This window comes from Trachinotus anak, unplaced genomic scaffold (assembly GCF_046630095.1).
Source record: "Trachinotus anak isolate AG129_WGS33_773 ecotype Australia unplaced genomic scaffold, CSIRO_AGI_Tana_v1 ptg000031l, whole genome shotgun sequence".
Lineage (NCBI taxonomy): Eukaryota > Metazoa > Chordata > Actinopteri > Carangiformes > Carangidae > Trachinotus > Trachinotus anak.
In genome coordinates this window covers 5,443,748-5,464,299 of record NW_027273882.1, presented here as the reverse complement: position 1 = coordinate 5,464,299, position 20,552 = coordinate 5,443,748, and the positions used below count along the sequence as shown (strand labels likewise).

The following is a 20,552-nucleotide window of genomic DNA, read 5'->3' as shown; positions in this document are numbered from 1 at the left end:
CTGTTGAACAGGAGCAAAGAGGACCCTCAGGCACCAGCTTTTTATCTACCGCCTCATATCAAACTTTTTTTGTGCGTGTGTGTGTGCGCGTGTGTGTGTGCCTGTCTGCAGGGGACACAGGTGACTCAGTAAAGCGTTGTCTCCCATGTCACTTCAAACAGGAGTGTTTGATACCAGACACCTGATCTTTCCCTCAACACACACACACACACACACACACACACACACACACACACACACACACACACACACACACACACACACGGAGAGTCTTGTGTCCTGAGGCTGAACCACGAAGTCTTACCCAGATGTGACACTGGTGTCTGGTCCCTTAGTGATGATGTCATTGACAATAAGTGATGTCACTGGTGTGAGAGCTCCACTTTCTTCTTTCTCTTCACCTTTCTTCCAATCTTGAAAGTTCACATTAAAGGGGTATTTTAAATAGTTTGAGAAAGGCAAAGCACTCATGTACATTTGGGCATCTTAATGAATACAGTCACATCTGTTTTATATTTCTTTGAAATCTTTTTCCAAAGCATATTATGGCATTTTCATGACTTCCACGAAATCACAACTTTCGTTTCCTTCTTTACATTAAATAATTTTTTATACAGTCAGATTCTACAGAATCTCAACTTTGCTTCTGATACATCACACTGAATATTTCTTCCACTTAATTTTTGTCAAACTTGTGTAACTGCTGAATGACACTGATTTGAAAAGTTTTAAATATTCAAATATAGTACATGGAGAAATACATTGAAAAAATCTTTTAAATAAAACTGTTTGTGAACTGATGTCTGGTGTCCAGGCTCAAATATAAGACCTCAGCAGGTTGATATAGTATGATGTCCAGTAGATTAATTCATTTTCACTTAAAATTCTTTTTAAAAACTTTTTTCAGACATGTTTTTGCTAGGTTGGCATATAATTACTCATATATAATCTATCAGGCCTAAATGTGACATGCTATCTGCATTCCACTTTATTTAGTTTCGATTTTGTAGAGATTGTGTTTCCACAAGAAAATTTAGCTCCTTCGATACAAGTCCATGCATCCATGTAGTAAAGTCATGGGCAGACGTTCAGGCAGCAGAAGAGGTGGAGACCTGTGAGATGATTTGTTGATGATCATCTTCAGAACATTTGCTCAGATGCATACTCAGCACAAAGGCAGCCTGAAGCCAGAGTTGTAGCGTTGTGTCTCAGATAAAAGGGGCAAATTCACTGGTGCCAACAAATCCAAACTTGGCTCTCGCTGTGCTATTGTACCTCTCGCAGTTAAATCTGGCACACTCTCTACATCAACCAATTTACAGAAAGTCCTAAATTGAATTACTGAACCTCAAACTTGGCAGGTTTCCTGCTATATTCTGCTTTGACTGTGTTTAGTTTTGAATTTATTCCTCTCCTGAGAGGGTGATAGTGAACCCATTTGCTATCGACTGACAATTTGGAAAGTGAACCAAGTTATTTTATTGCAGTTGGCTCTCCTGTGAATACATTGTTGTTAGGCCTACAATAGGTCATGCATATTGGTAATTACCTACTCGCAGCTTTCCATTTTCACATTCATGTGAATGTTCTGATGATGATGTTACTAAATACGACGATTTACTCACCATCCCAAAACCACAGAAACAATTCTTAGTGTATGACTTTTCAAATGTAAACGCACAGAATTTTTTTTAATTTAATTTAATTTTTTTTACAATTTTATGTCTCAGTGTAAAATCACATGTTTCAATTTTCAAATTAAAATCAACCTAAACTTGTTTTACATTTTTAACATTTCAAAAAGTAGCTCAACACCATCTGATAATCTCCAATAGTTCTCACCCTGCTGGAGTGAAGCAGATGTGTGTGGTCAGTACATCCTGACATCACTGTTACTGTAGGTGTGGTTACACATGGAAGACCACAAAACCTCAAACAGAAAAGATGAGGGGGGGGGACATTTCAGCTTGGTGATAAGTTACTTTTTACTTACTACCACTTTTTTGGCAAGCTGCACTTTTTCTTGTAATCAAGGAAAATGGCATTTGGTGAAGAAGACAGTGAACTCTCCCAAATGGATGTCGGATTGATCTAAATGTACATGAGTGTCAAGCCAGGGCCTGACATGTAATTATTTTTTCTTTAGCAGAAACTGGACAGATCATAGAGAAAAAGCACAAATTAAAATGTGTGCATGACTCAGATTGTTACCATGTTTAACACTCGGTGACATCAGCTTCCAGCTCACAAATGTGTTTATTTAAACACATTTGCTCATGTCTGTTTAATTGACAAATCTGTGAAACTTAGATCTGCTCTGTTAATGTGTAATTTTCATTTATTTGTGTGTGGATGAAGAGGTTTAGCTGTGAATGTGAACACAACACATGCGGGGAGAGCTGTGATCGTTGTTGCCCTGGTTACCACCAGCAGCCCTGGATGGCAGGAACCTTCCTCACTCGACATATCTGTGAAAGTAAGAAAAACAAATTACATGCTTAGATTACACACTAGGACCCACAGGCACACAACAATCCATCCACAACACAACTATTCCTACAAACTTTCCCCATATGGAAATATTCTTTTCACATTGTCCATGCCTACTGTGATTTAGCATATATACCCACACACCACATGTCAATTAATAATATACCTGTAATATTACTACAGCACACAGTCACAGTGCACTAAAATTTACAGTCTTGCCAGCCAATCAGGATCGGTCTTTGATATAAGACTGTATGCAGCCATCAAAAGTCACCTTTGCATCCATTAACCTTCATCAACTATGAAGCAGCAGAGCAATGAGGGTAGAGGCGTCCACCTGTCATCATAAAACGTGGGGTTACAACATGTAATCTTCATTTTATTTCACATGGGCTACACCTCCTGACAGGCTCTGTAGTCTTTGTGGCCTGATAACTGCTTTCTCTGCCCTGACACTGACACTGCAAGACAAGTACATTTAAGTTTCCAGACTGGCACAATAGTAAAGGAAGCAGCCATGACAGATTCAGCCCATTCAGGACAGGATCAGAGTCTCCTAGTACAGCACAGCAACCCATCCTTGCTGCATGTGAAGGGATGCAGCAGCAGCAGGACCAATATGCAACCAGACTCATAATTACTGTAAAAGGTGATCTAGATCAGGGGATAGAAAACCTCCAAATGAAATGTACTGTACTTCACAGTTTAGCAGTGCCAACCCTGAAATATCCTGGAGATAAAAGTGGCCTTTCCACCACTGTTATTCTACCAAGCAGAGCTGTAAACACTGACATAATCCTTGTGGAGTAACAGTGGGTAGAGGGTCCAACCCTGTCAACTCATGGATTTGTGTTGGTTCATGGCATTTCAAATACAAATCAACCTCTGGAGATATTTCATGAACCAAAAATCCAGAGGAATCATCTGATTTCACTACTGCCTTCCAGGAGGTGCATAATGCTGTATTCAGTCAGACAACAGCACTGTGAGGGGAAAAAAAAACATTTTTGCATGGAAAAAAAAATGGGCTTAACTTTTTCTGCAGCAAAATACAACATTATCAAGCAAGATGCTGTGTTACATAGTTCAATATGTGCAATCGAATATTTCCGGTAGATAACTAGTGGATAAGTTTGTAATGCACTCTGTCCCCTACCCTGTACTTTTCAGAGAAGTAAAAACATTACCTTTATAAAATGCTGTGCAGTGTTGTGGTATCTGATGAGACTTTACATTAATCAATCAACTGCTCAAACTGGCCGTCCTGCATTATATTTTGTCATCACACCAGTATCATAAACCAGTGGTTCTTCCAGGGGTTCCTGGGGGTCCCCAGCAAAAAGGAGAGTCATTTATTTTCACTGTATCTCAATCCATAAGTAACACAATGGCAGAATTTATTACTATTTTGGCCCTGGCTTTGTGTGATTAAACATCTAAAAGCTGAAATCTTATCAGATGGGGGACCCTGGGAGAAAATCTTATCAAAGTCTAGTTTGTGTCAGTATAAGGGTTTTGGTGTGAAAAAGTTTGAGAACCACAGCCATAAGCAACACATGTCAGGTAGCGGTGAGACCAACGCAGGTCTGGCAATTAAGGGACACATATCTGAGATCCTTGTTCTGTGGCACCTTTTTAACAATGTCCACTATCATGTAACTGTCTTTTCCTAGAGCAGAAGTTCAAATCCAAGTTTCTCTTCAAATTTCCAAACCAAACACTTTCCACTTATTTATAAAGTAAGATGTTAAGCTCTGCGGGAAAAAGGGCTAATGCCAGGCTCTCTCACTAACCACCATAGGGAGTGGACAAGATAAGTGAAAGGAAAGATGCATTTTTTTCTCTCTGAAACCAAAGAGATAAAACGCTGTTCATGGTCACTGTGTGAACCTCAGGGTTATGTCCTCAAAACAGGATTGGGTGTTTTTTTTTTTTTTTTTTTGTTTTTTTTTTAAGCTCTTATGTGGAAGAGGTAAATGGATTTAAAAAAGCAGTCCTCTTTGCTTCATGCTCAGTATTTGGATGCAGAGGGTGGGGGCGGGTCTTAACCATCCCATCAAACCCAGCACTGCAGTACATAAGCTTTTGTGTCTGTTTGTTTTCAGAGTGTAACTGCCATGGCAAGGCAGAGGAGTGCTACTTTAATCACACAGTAGCAGACTTATCACTCAGCCTGGACATCCACGGCAAATACAGAGGCGGTGGGGTTTGTATTGGTTGCCAGGACAACACAGCAGGCATCAACTGTCAGACCTGCGTGGCTGGATACTACAGACCTGCCGGGGTACGTCACATACGCATGCATCCCTCTGCCTTATTTGAAATTTATCATGAACATTATGTTTTTAAAAAACGTTTGGCTTCTTCCCCTGGCCAGGTGAGCGCTGAGGAGGAGAACCCCTGCATCCCCTGCTCATGTGACCCACACGGTTCTGTCAGCCAAGCATGTGTCCCCGATTCAAGCCAGGCCACGCCCAGTACGCACATAGACTTCATCTTTTTATTCTTTCTGTTTGTCCCTGTGTCTGTCTTCGTGGACGTCATTTATGTCTTGAAATATCCATAATTTCCCTCATTCGTCGCATATACAGAAGTTTATTGTGAATGCAAGCGCACGTTTCACATTTTAATTCATCTCAAAGAGCTACTTCAGTAGCTCCAGCATTTCATCAATTCAGTCCAGCTTGATTTCCTATGGGGTTGGGGTTAGTCAAGTTCAGCTGTGAACGCACAGGCTCCTGTTATTGAAAACTGTATTTAGCAGAACAGAACAACTATTTATATTAGAGATAATTTTACTCCTCTTTGTGTTTTTACTGTTTTTATGTCTAGAAAGTGGAGCTATTTTAGGTGCAGCCACTTCTAAGAGATACTTGTTCTGTCTCACTGACACTGTTGTTTTTTTAAAATGTGTGTGTCTTTGTGTGTGTGTGTCCCTGTGTGTGCTTGATTGACAGCCCAGCCAGCAGGGTCATGCCGGTGTAAGGAGGGTTTTGGGGGTCTGCGATGTGACAGGTGAGAGACACGCACACATACACACACATACAGAAAGAGATAGAGACACATTGTGACAGGTGAGCAGAACCTTTCAGCTGTTGTCTGTTCCAATTAGTGTTTGGAAATTGCCAGAAAGTTTCCATTAAGCTCTTTGATGATTATTAAAATACTTTATGACACTTGGTTTTGTACCTTACACTACCTAAAGAGGTCACTAAATGTATAAATACAAGACAAACTGTTTCATTTTTCATATTTTGATAAGCTGTCTTTCTTTGACTGCAGCTTAGATATTATTCCTTTAATAACATCTTAAACATACTTGAATCCCTAATAGACCTGAACACGGCCTGAGATCATCAAGAAAAATCTTGTCATTCTCAATATCAGGTTAAAATCACAATGTGTGACTCAAAAGAAATAAATACAGCAAGAAAAGTTTCCATCTAACCAGTAAATCTTTCAACAAAGTGCTTTATCTTAATTAGCTGTTGTGTTTTATTGCTTGTTGTATTATCCTCACTGGAATGAATCCACTTCCCTGTAGATATCGTTCAGGTTTAATGTAATCCAGCCTAAGAGCTGATACAATTTTCCCTCCAACTTTTTAATGACCTGCCCTCCGATCACCAGCAGCATGAGCATCATCTTTAAGATCACTTCTTAAAATGTGCTGTAATAGACTTGCTTTGATTCACTCTCTCTCTTAATTAGGAAGTTGCTTCTTTGTGTATTTCCTGTGAGATTGTACGTACATACATGTCACACACGGTGCGAGTTCAGCTAGCTGCAAACTGAACGTTCAGTGACTGACTAACCAGGACCAGGATGTGGAGGACGCAGTGGTTATTTAAAAGTGACCCCCTGACCTTCTGGCTGTGAGGTGACCTCATCACCTTCATCTTTATTTTTGTTATTAAACTCATTTGTCTCCAGGTGTGCTGTCGGTTATATGGGCTACCCGTCCTGTCAGCGCTGTAACTGCAGTGTGGAAGGGAGCACAAACGATGACCCATGTATAACACCCTGCATGTGCAAGGTACACACACACACACACACACACACACACACTTAATAATGACAAGTACTCTGCGCTAACCTTTCTAGCCCTGTCATCATTATCTTCACCACATTAACGCTGCAGTAACATTGCTTGTGCTCATAACGTCACTTTGAGGGCAGTCCATAAACTTTGCTGCATCTTTCATCTCTCTCTCTCCTCCTGTCTCCCTCTGTCTGACTTTCTTGTGTAGGAAAATGTAGAGGGGGAAAATTGCGACCGCTGTAAACTGGGATTCTACAATCTCCAAGGCGGCAATCGGCGTGGCTGCGAAAAGTGCTCCTGTATGGGCGTTGCCAGTCAATGCTCTGCCTCTACCTGGACCTATCAGAATGTAAGCTCCTGTGTACACACACACACACACACACACTTCTTTTCTGTTAGGCAACCAGGGTGTGTGTTTATTTGAGTCAACAATCCAGAGGTTCTTCTTTTTTAATCCATACAAATCACTGTTGCTGTTGGACATTTAAATTGTATCAATCCTGTCCACCATATACTTTTAACCCTGAGAGGGTGACTAGACACCCAAGGAGCTACAAGTACTTGACACAAATTACACTGCACAGGTTTTGTGGTGTGTTTATCATTATGGCCCAGTCATTCAGCATTTAAAAAGGCAAATTTCAGACTATGATAAATTTGGAGGCTCATAAACAAATCTGCATGCAGAGGCGAAGAAAGTCTGTTCAAATCTTTTGTGTCGAGTCTAACTGTGATATTCATTAATTTGTGTGTTTGTTTTTTTGATCAATGTTAATTGACAGTGTTGACCTCTTAACAGCCCAAAACAGAGGAAACTGTCTTGGCCTTTTACTGTGACTGTGCTGCACCTACACTTTTACATAACCTTGCTCTGCTGGAGTAACCGCAGTTCAACAACAGGCATGGATTTTAGACATGAGACCTGAGTCACGTTTGTATGTTGAAGAATCATATTTGTACCATTGATATGATGTGTTAACTTATTGTTCAGTTCGTGTCTAAGTTACCCAGCCTGCTAACTGATATTAAGCTTTTGTGACTGACTAGTACATTCTCACCTGGCTTGGGTGTTCACGGTTAAATCGGCAGCTACAGTTGTTTACCAACTAGTCCTGTATGCTGTGTCTGGTTTTTCGTAATACAGTGGCCAATGTTTAGAGACAAACTGATCCTCACAGCAGACCGAGCATGCACTCATCATATTTGCTCCCTTAAATACATGTGCATAAAGGGAGGAGATCCACCTCGCTATTTGACCCAGAAGACGTTTTTCAGATGACGGGCAAACTGCTCTTCCACACCGGTGCAGTTTGATAAATATCCCGCAGGCACAGAATGCATCCAACACGAGGTGTGAAATGATTAATTAATCAGGCCCAGAGTTTTTAGAATAGCAAATGTTAAAAGCATCTGGAAGAAAATAAAATTGAATCACTGTTATACTAATGTGCAGTAGTGAGTAGCAGTGGGGCAGTAAGTGTAAAAGCTAAGACAAATCTTTGCCGAGTACACATCTCAGACAGGGGAGGTGGATGGAGCACAGTCGAGGTGAAAGCAAAGGAGAATGGTGAAAAAGAAAAGAGAGAAGAGGACGAGTGGAGAGGGGAAGGGTGGAGACGAGACAAGAGGCAAGAAGGAGGAGAGAGGTGAAAAGAGGAAAACAGTTTCTGACTGACAGGCGGGATGGGAGGGGTGGGGAGAGGAGACATTGACAGGATGACAGCTCTGATTTAGACACCGATAGTGTGTGTGTGTGTGTGTGTGTGTGTGTGTGTGTGTGTGTGTGTGTGTGTGTGTGTGTGTGTGTGTGTGTGTGTGTGTGTGTGTGTGTGTGTGTAAAAGGGGAAGCCAAGGTCAGGTTAATTGCAACGACAGATGTGTGTCTGGCTCTGTCTCTCTCATACACACACACACACACACACACAAAAAATCCTTGTGGAGTCGAGGAAAAAAAAAAGCTCTTCTAGGTGTCAGTTGCAAGACTTCAAGGTTGACATGTGGCATATGTACAGAAACCTTTAAACATAAACATGTTTTGAGTTGTAGCGCGTGCTATACTGGCACTAATAATAAATCATTTTCAGTTATAGATGCGAATGATCATGTAATGATCCTAAATAGTGGTGATCTGTTCTTTTATTTCTTATACATGAGTCTAAGGATAAAGGTTGTTTTTAGTTTATGTAGAATTGTTCTCACTCTGAGAAAATGATACTACTCTCTGTCTGTTGGAGAAACAAAATCCTTTGTTTAAATCTTTACACACTTATTTGGCATTATAGGCTCTGCTGCTGAGGGTGCTGCCCGGTGAACCCAAGCAGCATCGCAGGATTCAGTAGGTAGCACGATAAATCTCAAATGGCCATACAGAACAGAGCCCAGTCATCATCGAGACACTGGACACACAGTGGTCATGCCAAGTTTGGTTATAGAACATAAGGAGCTTAGGTGGTGGAGGGACAAATCTATTGAAACAGTTGGTGCATTGTTCTGTACAGTGGTAGAAAGATCCATCAGCTGGGCAGTACTGTGTGAGTAAAGCTTGTCAGATTATAAAGTCCATCCACATTGAACATGACTGGTGACTTGCTTTAATATGTTTGCTGTCAGAAGCTACTGATCTGCTGACGGTGAGCAAGTTCAGTGCTTGGATAAAAATAATCTGATTCTTTATATAAGCACGAAAAGGTCAGGTCTGTTTGAATGTTTCCAAATTACAGTGGAATCTTTTCATATACACTGTTTTCTTTATTAATATATTTCTATATTCTATACCTCCACATGTAGTTTAATAGAGGGGGAGCAGTGCTGCTGAAAACCTGCCACAACAAAAAGTTTGAAAGAAAAAAATTGAAAGCTTGCTGCACTTTGCCGCAACAGAGAACAGGGTCTGATCTGAAACCCCTTCAGAGTGACAGAGCTGTGTGTGATTTCCTCAATATTATGCCACACAATCTCTGGGTTGTTGAATTTTAAACAGCACACTTTGTGTACTTTGAAATGAGACATATTGAACTATGGTCTGGGCCTATTAATACTGAATATGAGAATAAAAAAGCTGTTTTCTCAAGAGATGGAGCTTAAAGTAAATCTTTAACTTCGTTTTCCTTCTTCCTTCCTGAATGTTGATATTGTAGGAGACCACACTGACAGGCTGGCACCTGGTTGGAGATACAGGAGGGAGAGTTTGGTCTGTACACAGACAGACGCCTCCATATCTGAGCGTCAGACACTCGGATGTTCTGCATGATCTTGGCTCTGCCTACTACTGGAATGCACCTGGACTGTACCTGGGAAACAAGGTTAGACACAGACGCTCGACACACAAAGGATTATTTACACCTCAATTAAAATATAATAGGATTTATATTATTAAAATAAGACTTAAATAAAAGAAAATATCAAAGAAAATAAAGAGGTGATATAAAAAAGGTATGAATAATAATTCCCATGTACACAACAGTGAACATATTTAGTGGCATATAATTATGTACAGTATACATATCAATATACATAGTCATATAGTGAAGATAAGGCAAAGATGTCTGTCATTCTTATTTTCAGTGAAAATTTCAGTGGAAATGCAGCAGTTGTCTCAATAGCTCCCATGTGTTAATATTTGTAACTGAGTTCAAAGCACAGTAATTAGGGGAGGATTTTTTTTATTTTGACTGGCCTCATTTTACTTCCACGGTTTTTGTGCGTCGATTTTCCTTTACAGTTGAGACTAACACTGACAACTAGGGAATATGAGGAGACACGTGAAATAATATTCATTACACTTGGGGTTATTTCTTTACTTGGTGACTTACAATATGACTGCATTGGTGGCAAAATGTAAATGCCTGTTTCAGCTGCTTAAGACTGCTGAGAAAGAAAACTTTGTGCAGCTTTTTTTTTTATTATTCTGAAGGTGTTGCACCAACAAGCAGACTGGTTGAAGTCTTTCTTCTTTGTTCCAGTCTGATTACTCTGTGATAACACAATGATGAGCTGCAATCAAACGTCTCATATGAGTGTCTGTTAGTCCGTTCACTTTCAGGTTGCTGCTAACTGTTTTGTTTGCATTACAACATTAACATTTCCTACCGTTTTACAGTCTCATGCAAACATTGACAGGCAAATACCTAAAAGCTGACGTGAGGCTACAACACTGGGACAGGCTCGAACATATAAACAGACCCGGTTATGGTCTGAAAAATATCCCCTGGATGTAAGTGTGGTGAGAATGCATCCTGCTGGGATGCTCACCTCCCTCCCGCCCCTGATTCTCTGTATCGGCTTCTGCTAATGTCGACTCTTTGAATTTGTGCTACGCTTTTCTGTGGCCATGATTAGACTTTATCACTCCAGCTGGCAAATAGCTGCAATCCATGTTTCTGAAGTCGAGTTGTTGCCCTACTACAACAACAGACTGACTGTGATTTGTCTGGGTGTCATGGCTTAGAGGAATATACCACTGAATTTCATTACTTTGCACCCTGCAGGCCTGGCTTGTCATCTCACTTCTTTGTCTGAACGTCTATCCCTCCCTCCCTCCCTCTAACCATCCCTCCATTCCTGCTTCTTTTCATTGGTCTGCTCTTCCAACTCTCACTCCATCCCTCCATGACTCCCATTTTTCTCCTCCCTGTTCCTAAATCATCCCCCTCTACTTACCCCGAGCTCTCATCTCTCTCTTTCTGTATCTCTCTCGCTTTGTGTCTCTCAGGGTAAACAGTGTTTCGCCTGTTGAACTCGATAATCAACTGTTTTTCTCTTAGCGCACACACAAACAGAATCCCATATTCTCATTCAAGCACACACACACACACACACACACTCTCACACACACACACACACACACTCACACTCACACACTCCCGGGCCTATATAAGTCAGATAATGATGTGTTTGGAGGCATTAGGGACAGCAGAGCAGAACCAAATGCCTCCATACATGTGAAACAAACAAATTACCACTGTGTGTGTGTGTGTGTGTGTGTGTGTGTGTGTGTGTGTGTGTGTGTGTCTGTGTGTGTGTGTGCACGCACGTGTATGTGATTGCTAGGAGCTGTGTGCGAGTACTATATGAAAAAGCGATTCTTTGCTTCAATCTCTGATCGAGTTACAGAGATAGATGCTATGTGACTTGACTACGCGACTCATTCTCACACACACACACACACACACACACACACACACACACACACACACACACACACACACACACACACACACACACACACACACTCTCACCGTGGTCTGTCATGTTAGCATGTATCATTGGAAGTGACAGGCTGTGTGTAATGATAAGCTAGCAGTGGATATATAAGAGAATAAATGTGTGTGTGTGATAACATGCTTAATTCTGGTGCATGAAAGTGCTCAGAGTGCTCATTGGCTTGTTAGCACGCTCTGTGGGATGCTCATTGGTCCAGAAGCATGTTCCACTGACGCTCATTGGGTATTTTATCGCCTGTGTAGGTCCAGGGACTGCTCATTCTCAAGGATAGCCATTACTCTCATGGAAGCGTGCTCTGTTAAAAGAATTTTTTTTTTGCAATGTTTCTGGTTTATTTTGCAGTCGAGGGCAGATAAGCTGGGTTCGGCATGTTGAGCAAAACATAAACTAACAATGTTGCAAGTTTGAGAGTGTAGCATCATTTTAATGAACACTTCTGCATGTCTAAAGCTTGTTTTTCAGAAGGTTTCAGTGGAGCCAAACTCAAACGGTAATATTTAAAGCGGCTCTAATAGTTTTATATTAAGGATGGATAAATCGATTATGTGAGATTATTTTGGTTTTACAACATGCAGCTTTATTGTTTTAGCTCAGTCTGTCCTCTCTCACTCACCTTGTTCCCACCAGCAGCATGCAGTTGTTTTCAGCAAGCTCAAATTCACCCACTGTATGCTACGTGAATGTCTCACCTTGAGATCCATTTAATAGCTCCTCTGGAAATTTCCCTCAATTTGAACAGAAGGAATTTGTTTGGTGTCATTGAAATGTAGACGTTTGAATTTTAGTTTTTTTTCTGAGCACATTATAGACTTCCTGTCCAGGTTGGCTTAAAGGTTGAGTTTCAGAGTTAGAAATGATCTCACCTTAAGGTCGATTTAGTCGATGTTCTGGAGCTTTTGCTGTCACATGATCTGCATCAGCAGAGCAAATGGTATTTGCTCAGAGTTTCAGTTTAGTCTAGTTGGGTGTAAGAAGTTTTTAAATTTTACTTATTGTAAGGTGTCATTAAAGGCATATTCTTGATGTTTTATTAGATGTTGTTTTTGGTTTTATTTATTTAAATTTTTTTTTTTTTTTATTTTTGAGCAGTAAACTGGTCAAAATTAGATATGTTAAACATTGCTAGTGTTGGCATCATTTTAACCTTTTTCAAACAGCCTAAAAGCTGTCAAATCCCCCCCATGTATCCATCTTGTACCCAGATTTACAAACTGATTCACAGGCAAAACACATGAAAGGTTGAAAAACAAAAAAAACTGCAGAAAAGAGACTGACAGAGATGGACAGAAAGGGAGAAGGGGAGAGCACCAGGAGATTGGAGCAGGGAGAAATGAGAATGATCGATGAACACGGAGAGAGGAGAAATACTTTGCCGACAGCTGATGAAAGGAAGCTCAAAATATACTGAAAGTTGACAAACACACAACTCGGCTTTTGTTGTATTGCACCCTAAGTCCCTCTATAACTCTGCCTCTGCCTTCCCCAACCTCCTGTAACCATTTTTTTTTTTTTTTTTTTTTTTTTTTTTATCTTCCTTGTTTTCTTTATTGTCCTATAAAGAAGAAGTAATACAAAATAATAATCCTTAAAGAAGAAAACCTGCTACAGGTGCAAACCTGTAAACCTCTAAGCTGTGAAAGTAAGTGTTAAGAAAAATGCTCCGATTCCACCTTGATTATAGAGGTTGACACTTAACAGTTGTGATGAATGAAAACTGTCATAGAAGTGTTTCTATAAAACAGTTTTGTAGAAAAAATAGTTTTTTTGTAAGAGGAGCACCAGCCTTTACCAAGCTGCTGAGCTGTGACTTATGAGAGAGAGAGAAATGTGTGTAGTGGAGTTTGTGTATAGTGCCACTTCTAATCTGGTCCTGATTGCACAAGATGGATTTCCCCTCCCATGTGGCCGAAAAAAAAGTGCCTTTACATTAATCACAGTTGATTTGTTTCAGTTTTCATCAACCAAATAATTTTGTGTCACACGCATTTGTGTGCATGGAAAGTGTGCGCAGAGATCTGCACAGCCATCCCGTGTCTCAGGGAAAAGAAAGTCATTACACCTTGCTCGAACATAAATCATTGCAGTCCTGAATCACAGATGTTTTCATTACAAAAACATAATTAATATCAAACAAGCGCATGCCAGCGTTCAGTTTGCCATCTTGAAATTAAGATATTATTTCCTGCCGCCATTGTTGCCTTGTGTTGAAGAGGATGCTTCTTTTTGTGCTTCCCACCTCTGTGCCTTTTCTCAATCATGAAACCCGATAAAAGCCCTCAGCAGGTCCTGGTAGCTGTGAAGATGTGTAATCCATTTATAGTAAAGTGCAGATGAGTCCAGCTTTGTGCCATAAAGCTTCCACTGCACTGTAAAGCAATCATTCTCATTTCCTGTCAAATCCAACCAGTTTAAGGCGGTGCAGAGGCCAAAAGAGGGTGATGGTCTCATATTTACATACTCATATAATTATCACAGGGTCAGCATGATGTTGATATTTAATGTGGCAGTGCCTGCAAAAGCACACGAGCCTGACCCTCAGAGGTGGATCAGCACTGAATGTATTGAATACTGGGTGTCAACGTGCCATTGTTTGTTACTTCAAGTCTGATACACAGCAAGCTGGTGGAGTTGACTTTCAGGAGCCAGTGAGCCGTGGGAGTGCAGAACAATAATTGATTGGCTCTGAGAGGCTGGAGGTAAATGAGCTGCTCTTAGTCATCGTCCTGGATGAGATGTGCATACTGAGTTACAGTACACCTCACCCTCTCTCCTCAGCCGCCGACAGTGATAATTATCATGTCACAGTCGAGCACGCAGCCACCTCAAAAGTCAACAATGTTGCTTTCTTCTGTTTTTTTTGGTTTTTTTTTTTCATGTGGCACAAGCAAGTGTTGTTTCTCCTGCAGCACTCAGTGGCTTACAAAAAAGTCCATAAATACAAAAAAACTGCAGGCCATAATATTAACCCAAATAGTTTTTACTTCAAGATCAAACAATCCTGTCTGAAACCTCATGATAAGCACACATGAGGAGATGGCTGCATGTATGTGTGCACACAAGTGTCTGTGGGTCTAATCAAGAACAGCCTCTGCCCCCTGCTGCCATCCCAGTGAAAAACCCCCTTCGAGTGACCACTGGTAACCCCAAACTTCATCTGAGGTCGAACCCCATGCAGAGCACCTCAAACAACCAGCTGACAACCCGACTCACCAGCTTCATTCCAATCTGCCAGCACCCACTCAGGGTTCATACCTCCAGACTGACCCCCAGCCAACCAAAAGGACAGGACCCCCAGACCCTGATTGTCCATCTTGCAAGCAGGACCTCAAAGATTAAGCCATGCAAGTCTAAGTACACACGGCCGGTACAGTGAAACTGCGAATGGCTCATTAAATCAGAGCCATTACCGAAACGGTAATGATCCTTCTGCAGGTTCACCTACGGAAACCTTGTTCCGACTTTTACTTCCTCCAGATAGTCAAGTTTGATCGTCTTCTCGGCGCTAGGATTCTCTTAGTCCCAGGAAGCTGCAGAGGAGAACCAAGTCAAACTACAACCAACCATCTGAACTCCGTCCAGAAAGAACAGAAGTTGCTGTCTCAGGGTGCACACTGTGTGCTGCCACTCTCCAGACCACGAACACACAGTTGTCACTCATGCTCACACTGACTTGGTCCAGAGTAATTAGGACTATGACTATAAGATGGGTGATTACACACAAATCCACATGGTCACCATCCTGAGCACAGCTACACTATCAAATTAATAAACTATATTATCGCACAGAGTGTTTTCCAACTCTCTGAGCTCTTTCCAAGAGGACACATGGGCAGCAGACACCCCCGTGGACACAGTGTCCCTCTACACCAGGAGAGAAATCTGACTGCAGATTTCCCTCAAGGATCCTGCAAGACCATGCTCGGACATGCTCTTTAGTGCTAATACTGACAGACGGGATTTTTCAACAAGGGCTTTCTTTTCTCTTTCTCAACATATATCACTCTCTCACACAGAAAGTCAGCTCGGTTGTTCGCTGTTCAGCATTCCACTGACTATTGGTCCATCTGGAGCCAATCTACCCGACTGCTTGGAACAACAATAGTCTGTGTGTGTCTGCGTCTGTGTGTGTGCCTGTCTGTGTGTAAGCGGTAGATAAACAGAGAGCGAAAACTCCCGATACCAATTGCAAACAACCACAGGCGTCAGGAGGGCGACGCAGGTGTGCGTGCGTGTTCATATTTCTGTGTGTGTGTATGTCTTTGTTTCGCTGGGTATTTGTGTGTGTTCTTTTGTATGCCTGCAAGCTTGCATGTGTGTGTTTGTGTCTGTTTTTGTGTGTCACTTTAGGGGAGTTTGTTTTCTGAAGCTTTTGTGACAATCTGGTTTTCATTTCCTGAAGGATGATTTCCTTTGGCCCCCCCAACACAGTCTCTCTCTCTCTCTCTCTCTCTCTCTCTCTCTCTCTCTCTCTCTCTCTCTCTCTCTCTCTCTCTCTCTCTCTCTCTCTCTCTCTCTCTCTCTCTCTCTCTCTCTCTCTCTCTCTCTCTCCCTCCCCTTATGTTCTCCAAAAAATTGAAAGAATAAATGCGTGCAAACACATTTCTCTGAAGAAGCTGCACAAAAGAAAGTTGAATGCTAATGACTTTCAATTTAAGTAATGTCATTACTTCCTACGGGCAGCAATTTGTTTCACTATAGTCACTGTCCTTGTCGACAAAGTTGATGTGGTTTCTTATCTCTAAAATCACCTGTGTGTGATCAGGAAGAGCCGACAGTTTGCTGCATAAAATCAAAGTGATGAGAACACGACTACATGGAAGCCCTAACCCCCTTCACCTTCGATCCGATGTTCAAATTTCCTTTTCTTTTTCTGTGCACGTTATGGACTTCCTGTCCAGGTTGCCTGAAAAGTTGAATTTCAATGATAACACCTCAAGGTCCATTTAGTAGATGATTGTTCTGGAGCTTTTGCCCCCATATCTCATGATCTACATCAGTTTTACTCTACTTCTATATATAAAGTTGTCAGTGTCAGTGTCTTAAGGTCTAAGTGTATCTTTTTTTGAATTTTTGAGCAGTAAACTGGTCAAAATTAAATATGTTAAATATTGTTACAGAGTGTTAGCATCATTGAACCATATTTCTCACAACCTTCAAAAGCTGTCAAATCCTGACCTCCTTCTATTCATCTTGTATCCAGATTTACAAACAGATTCACAGTCAAGACTGATGAAAGGTTCAAAAACAAAAAAATGTTCATCATTTGGAGAAAAGACACTGACAGAGATGGACAGAAAGAGAGAAAAAGAGAGCACCGGGAGATTGAGGCAGGGAGATAAAGGGATGATGGATGAACACGGAGAGAGGAGAAACATCCTTTGCTGACAGCTGATGTGTAGCGGGACAAAGCGAAGGGAGAAAACGTGTTAACTTGAGTTTTTATATTGATCATTGAGGTTAGAAACAGCACTCAACGATCCCACCTCAAGGTCAGTTTAATAGCAGTTCTGGAGGTTTCATTTATGTCACTTTATTCTTCATTAGTAGATGGAGTTTGCCCTGGTGTCATGGAAATTTCCATTTTATTTACTGAGCACTTTTTCATTCACAAATTGTTTGGCAAGAATGAACTTGCATGCTCGCCGTTCACAAGAAGTCCTTACTTAGCAAAACTCCGTCTGCTGCTGAAGCTCAGGTGACACGACTGAAAGCTCCACTAAATGGCCCTTGAGGTGATCTTATTTTGTCATGTTTGCCAGCTCAGACCTGGTGAAGCCTGTCGGTAATTTCAGCTACCAGTGGCAGTGATTCGTGTGAGAGGGAATGGGTTTGTTCAGGGAGCTGCAGTGAGTCTGTGGGAGTCTGAGTGTGCATTGTTTGCTAATGAACTGTCAGGTAACCTTGTTTTTGTCCACTCGAGGGAAACTACATTTAATTGAAAATATCTGTTGAGACATTTCTGTAAGTGGTATAACACAACTGAAGAACAAATTGTAAGCATGTATTTAAAAAAAAAAAAAAAAAAAAAAAAAAAAAAAAAAAAAAAGATACAATTTTCTGTCTTTGTTTATCTCAGTAGATGACATGTTTTTGGTTTTTAGATGTCTCCCACTGGTGTGTTAGGTCTCTGTATAACTTCATATAAAAAAGTCTGTTAATTCAGTCAAATATCTGCAGGTATCAGAAAACAGTCTTTTTCAAATTTGTCACTTACCAGGAGTGTGCCAATGCTTCCCAGCTTGCTTCACCGATTTTCCTTTGTGAAATGGTGTTTTAGCTGTTTGTTCTCCTCTGAAAATTCAACCTTGCTAGAATTACAGCAGTGTTCTCATCAGGACTAACACTCAGGACTAACACTTGCAGGTCATTAAAATGCTCTGACTTTTGTTATTTAAAGTTATGCAGAAGTCCTATTACATCAGGGCTCCGGTGGGAACCCTGGGGGAGGACTGAGGTCGATAGTGACTCATTTTCACACCTCTTCTTGCTCCAGTGCCAAACCCACTCCTTAGTATAGGCAGCACATTAAATACCACAACTTTCCTCCTCTCGTTTCCTACATTCTCTCCTCTCTGCTTTCCTCCCTCGCGTTTTATCCTTGCTTTGTGTCTCTCCTTTGCTTTCCTGCTGCATTTTATTCTATCTTTTGTTTCTCTCTCCGCAGTTCTGTCCACAGCCTCCTTTCTTTTCGCTTCTCTTATATCATGTCTCCCAGTTTTTCCTGCTCTCTGTGTGTCCACTTTCTCTTCACTCTGACAAACAGTAGCAAGAGGATGCTACAGTGCATGTCAGCAAAACTTTCATCAGCATTTTAGGTCAAGGTTTCGTTTTAAGCACAAACAATACAGTTGGATCGCAGCATGGAAAATACCCGCTGTAACTGCCGCAGAAGCTCGACTACAAATTCCCATCTCAACAACCTATTTTCTCTTTTTCAAAAAATATTCCTGTTGTGATATGAGATTATTTTTGTTACAATATTTTACCCCCAAATATCAAGCTGAATCACTTGTATAATCTGATGTGTACTCACATACCTGAAAGCTTCCCTATAATGAAGACTGTCACATCCTTGATTAGGTTTTTAACAGCAATGATTATGTCTTCCTCTTCCTATTCTGGCCACTAATAGAGTTAATAACAGCTTTGTGGAGCCCTCATGGGGGATCTGACTGCGGTCTATTGTAGCTGTGTATGTCTGAGTGTTTATTGTTCCTTCGCTTCCACTCCCCATAATTCCCCTCTCCCTCCCCATAATTTCCCTCTCCTGCTGTGCTATTCTGTTAGCCTCTTCTCTGTGTTTTATTTCTTTTATTTCTCCCTTACCCAGGGTGGAAACGGGTCATCAGGTTGCCATGACAAAAGCTTTTAATATTATCCAGGTTGAGCGGATGGTGTCAGAGAAATGAGTTTTCTTAGAAATGTCAATAATTTCAAAGAAAGCAAATGGCCAAATTCAGGTGTGCTCATTCAGCAGAGAGTAATCCACAAAGAAGTACAAGTGCTATCAGTGCAGCAGTGTTCCCTAGGAGACAAAGAAGAAGTATTTTCTTCCCCTCAATTCATATGGCACTGAGTGCTTACACAACACAACACAACTAATAATACAAACAAGTATGAAACATGCAAATCAACTTTTTCTGCAAGGCCCTGTTGCACAAGTGGATGAGTTAAAGCGCACAGACCTGTGCAATCTGTTATCGTCTTTATTTATATTTTGCTCTACACCACCACTTCCCAACATGAGGCCAGGGACACCCTGAGAGTCATAAGACCTTTAAAGAAGGATAAAACACATGCCATTTCTGTGTCAAAATTATTTTTTTTTCACTTTTATTCCAAGGATGATTTTAACTCTTCAGTTGAATAAAATGTTTAAAAGGTATAAACCTGGAAGATAAAATCATTCTTTAGTTAAACTGCTCACAGCTTATAGGCATTTACAACCTGAGACAAGGTGTCAAAGGTGGTTTTTATTTAAATGTGCCAAAAAAAAACATATAAAATATGTATATCTTTGAAAGTGTACAATCCATAGTCTCTTTGAAAAGTGAGTTATTATTACCCAGCTTTGCTTTGTAGGATCTGTTATCTTGTTGTAATTGTCACCACACATGTCAGATAATAAACAGTGAAATGTAATGTAATCTCACACAACACTGCTGCTGTGGTGAGTCTCTGTAAAACATCATCCTCTGTGGTGTCTTTTGCTTTCATCATGCTGCTGTTGTGTTGCAGTGCCCACACTGTGGGAGTGCAGGTCGAGCCGCCTGTCTGACGCGCACTGTGGGTTTAAACTCTGATTTTCACTGTCCAAATCACCAAATGGGGTTAGATTAGAATAGAGTGGTGTTCGTCAATAAAGTACACCTCCATGCCTGCCGCTGTGAAAGTGTGTGTGTGCGTATTTTCGGTCAGCTGTGAAATGGACGATTCCTCCTTCCAGTTTAAGAACTGAGAGTAATGGTGTAGAATGGAAGAGGTTTATAGAGATATTAAGCCCACCTCTTACTCCCTCTCTAACGCTCTCTCGCTTTCTCTCTGTCTCAACTCTTTCTTTGTCTCTCACCCCCTCTCTCTGTTTTTATGATGGCATTATTATCTCGCTCTCCCGCCCATTACTGTTCAGGTTGGAGGAGAATAATAAATTTCAGGATCATGCCGACGCAGCGTTTTTCCAGCTAAAGCTCATTCTGCGGACTCAACAGAAACACTGCTCCAAAACAACTCAAGACAACAACAATTGTAGCTTTTTTTTTTTTTGTTCTTAGTTTTAAGACATTTTAAATAATATTTT

At 40.9% G+C, this 20,552-nt stretch overlaps 1 protein-coding gene across 4 annotated transcripts in view; it reads left to right on the top strand.

Annotated features, from left to right (window-relative positions):
• lama2 (laminin, alpha 2) overlaps positions 1–20,552 on the top strand; it is a 174,318-nt gene that overhangs the window by 52,226 nt on the left and 101,540 nt on the right. For all 4 annotated transcript variants that reach the window (XM_071467458.1, XM_071467457.1, XM_071467456.1 and 1 more), the window contains exons 8-14: positions 2,359–2,476; positions 4,596–4,774; positions 4,868–4,967; positions 5,448–5,505; positions 6,424–6,526; positions 6,741–6,881; positions 9,670–9,834. In XM_071467458.1, the coding sequence (XP_071323559.1) occupies positions 2,359–2,476; positions 4,596–4,774; positions 4,868–4,967; positions 5,448–5,505; positions 6,424–6,526; positions 6,741–6,881; positions 9,670–9,834 (864 nt within the window). The remainder of the gene's footprint in view (positions 1–2,358; positions 2,477–4,595; positions 4,775–4,867; positions 4,968–5,447; positions 5,506–6,423; positions 6,527–6,740; positions 6,882–9,669; positions 9,835–20,552) is intronic.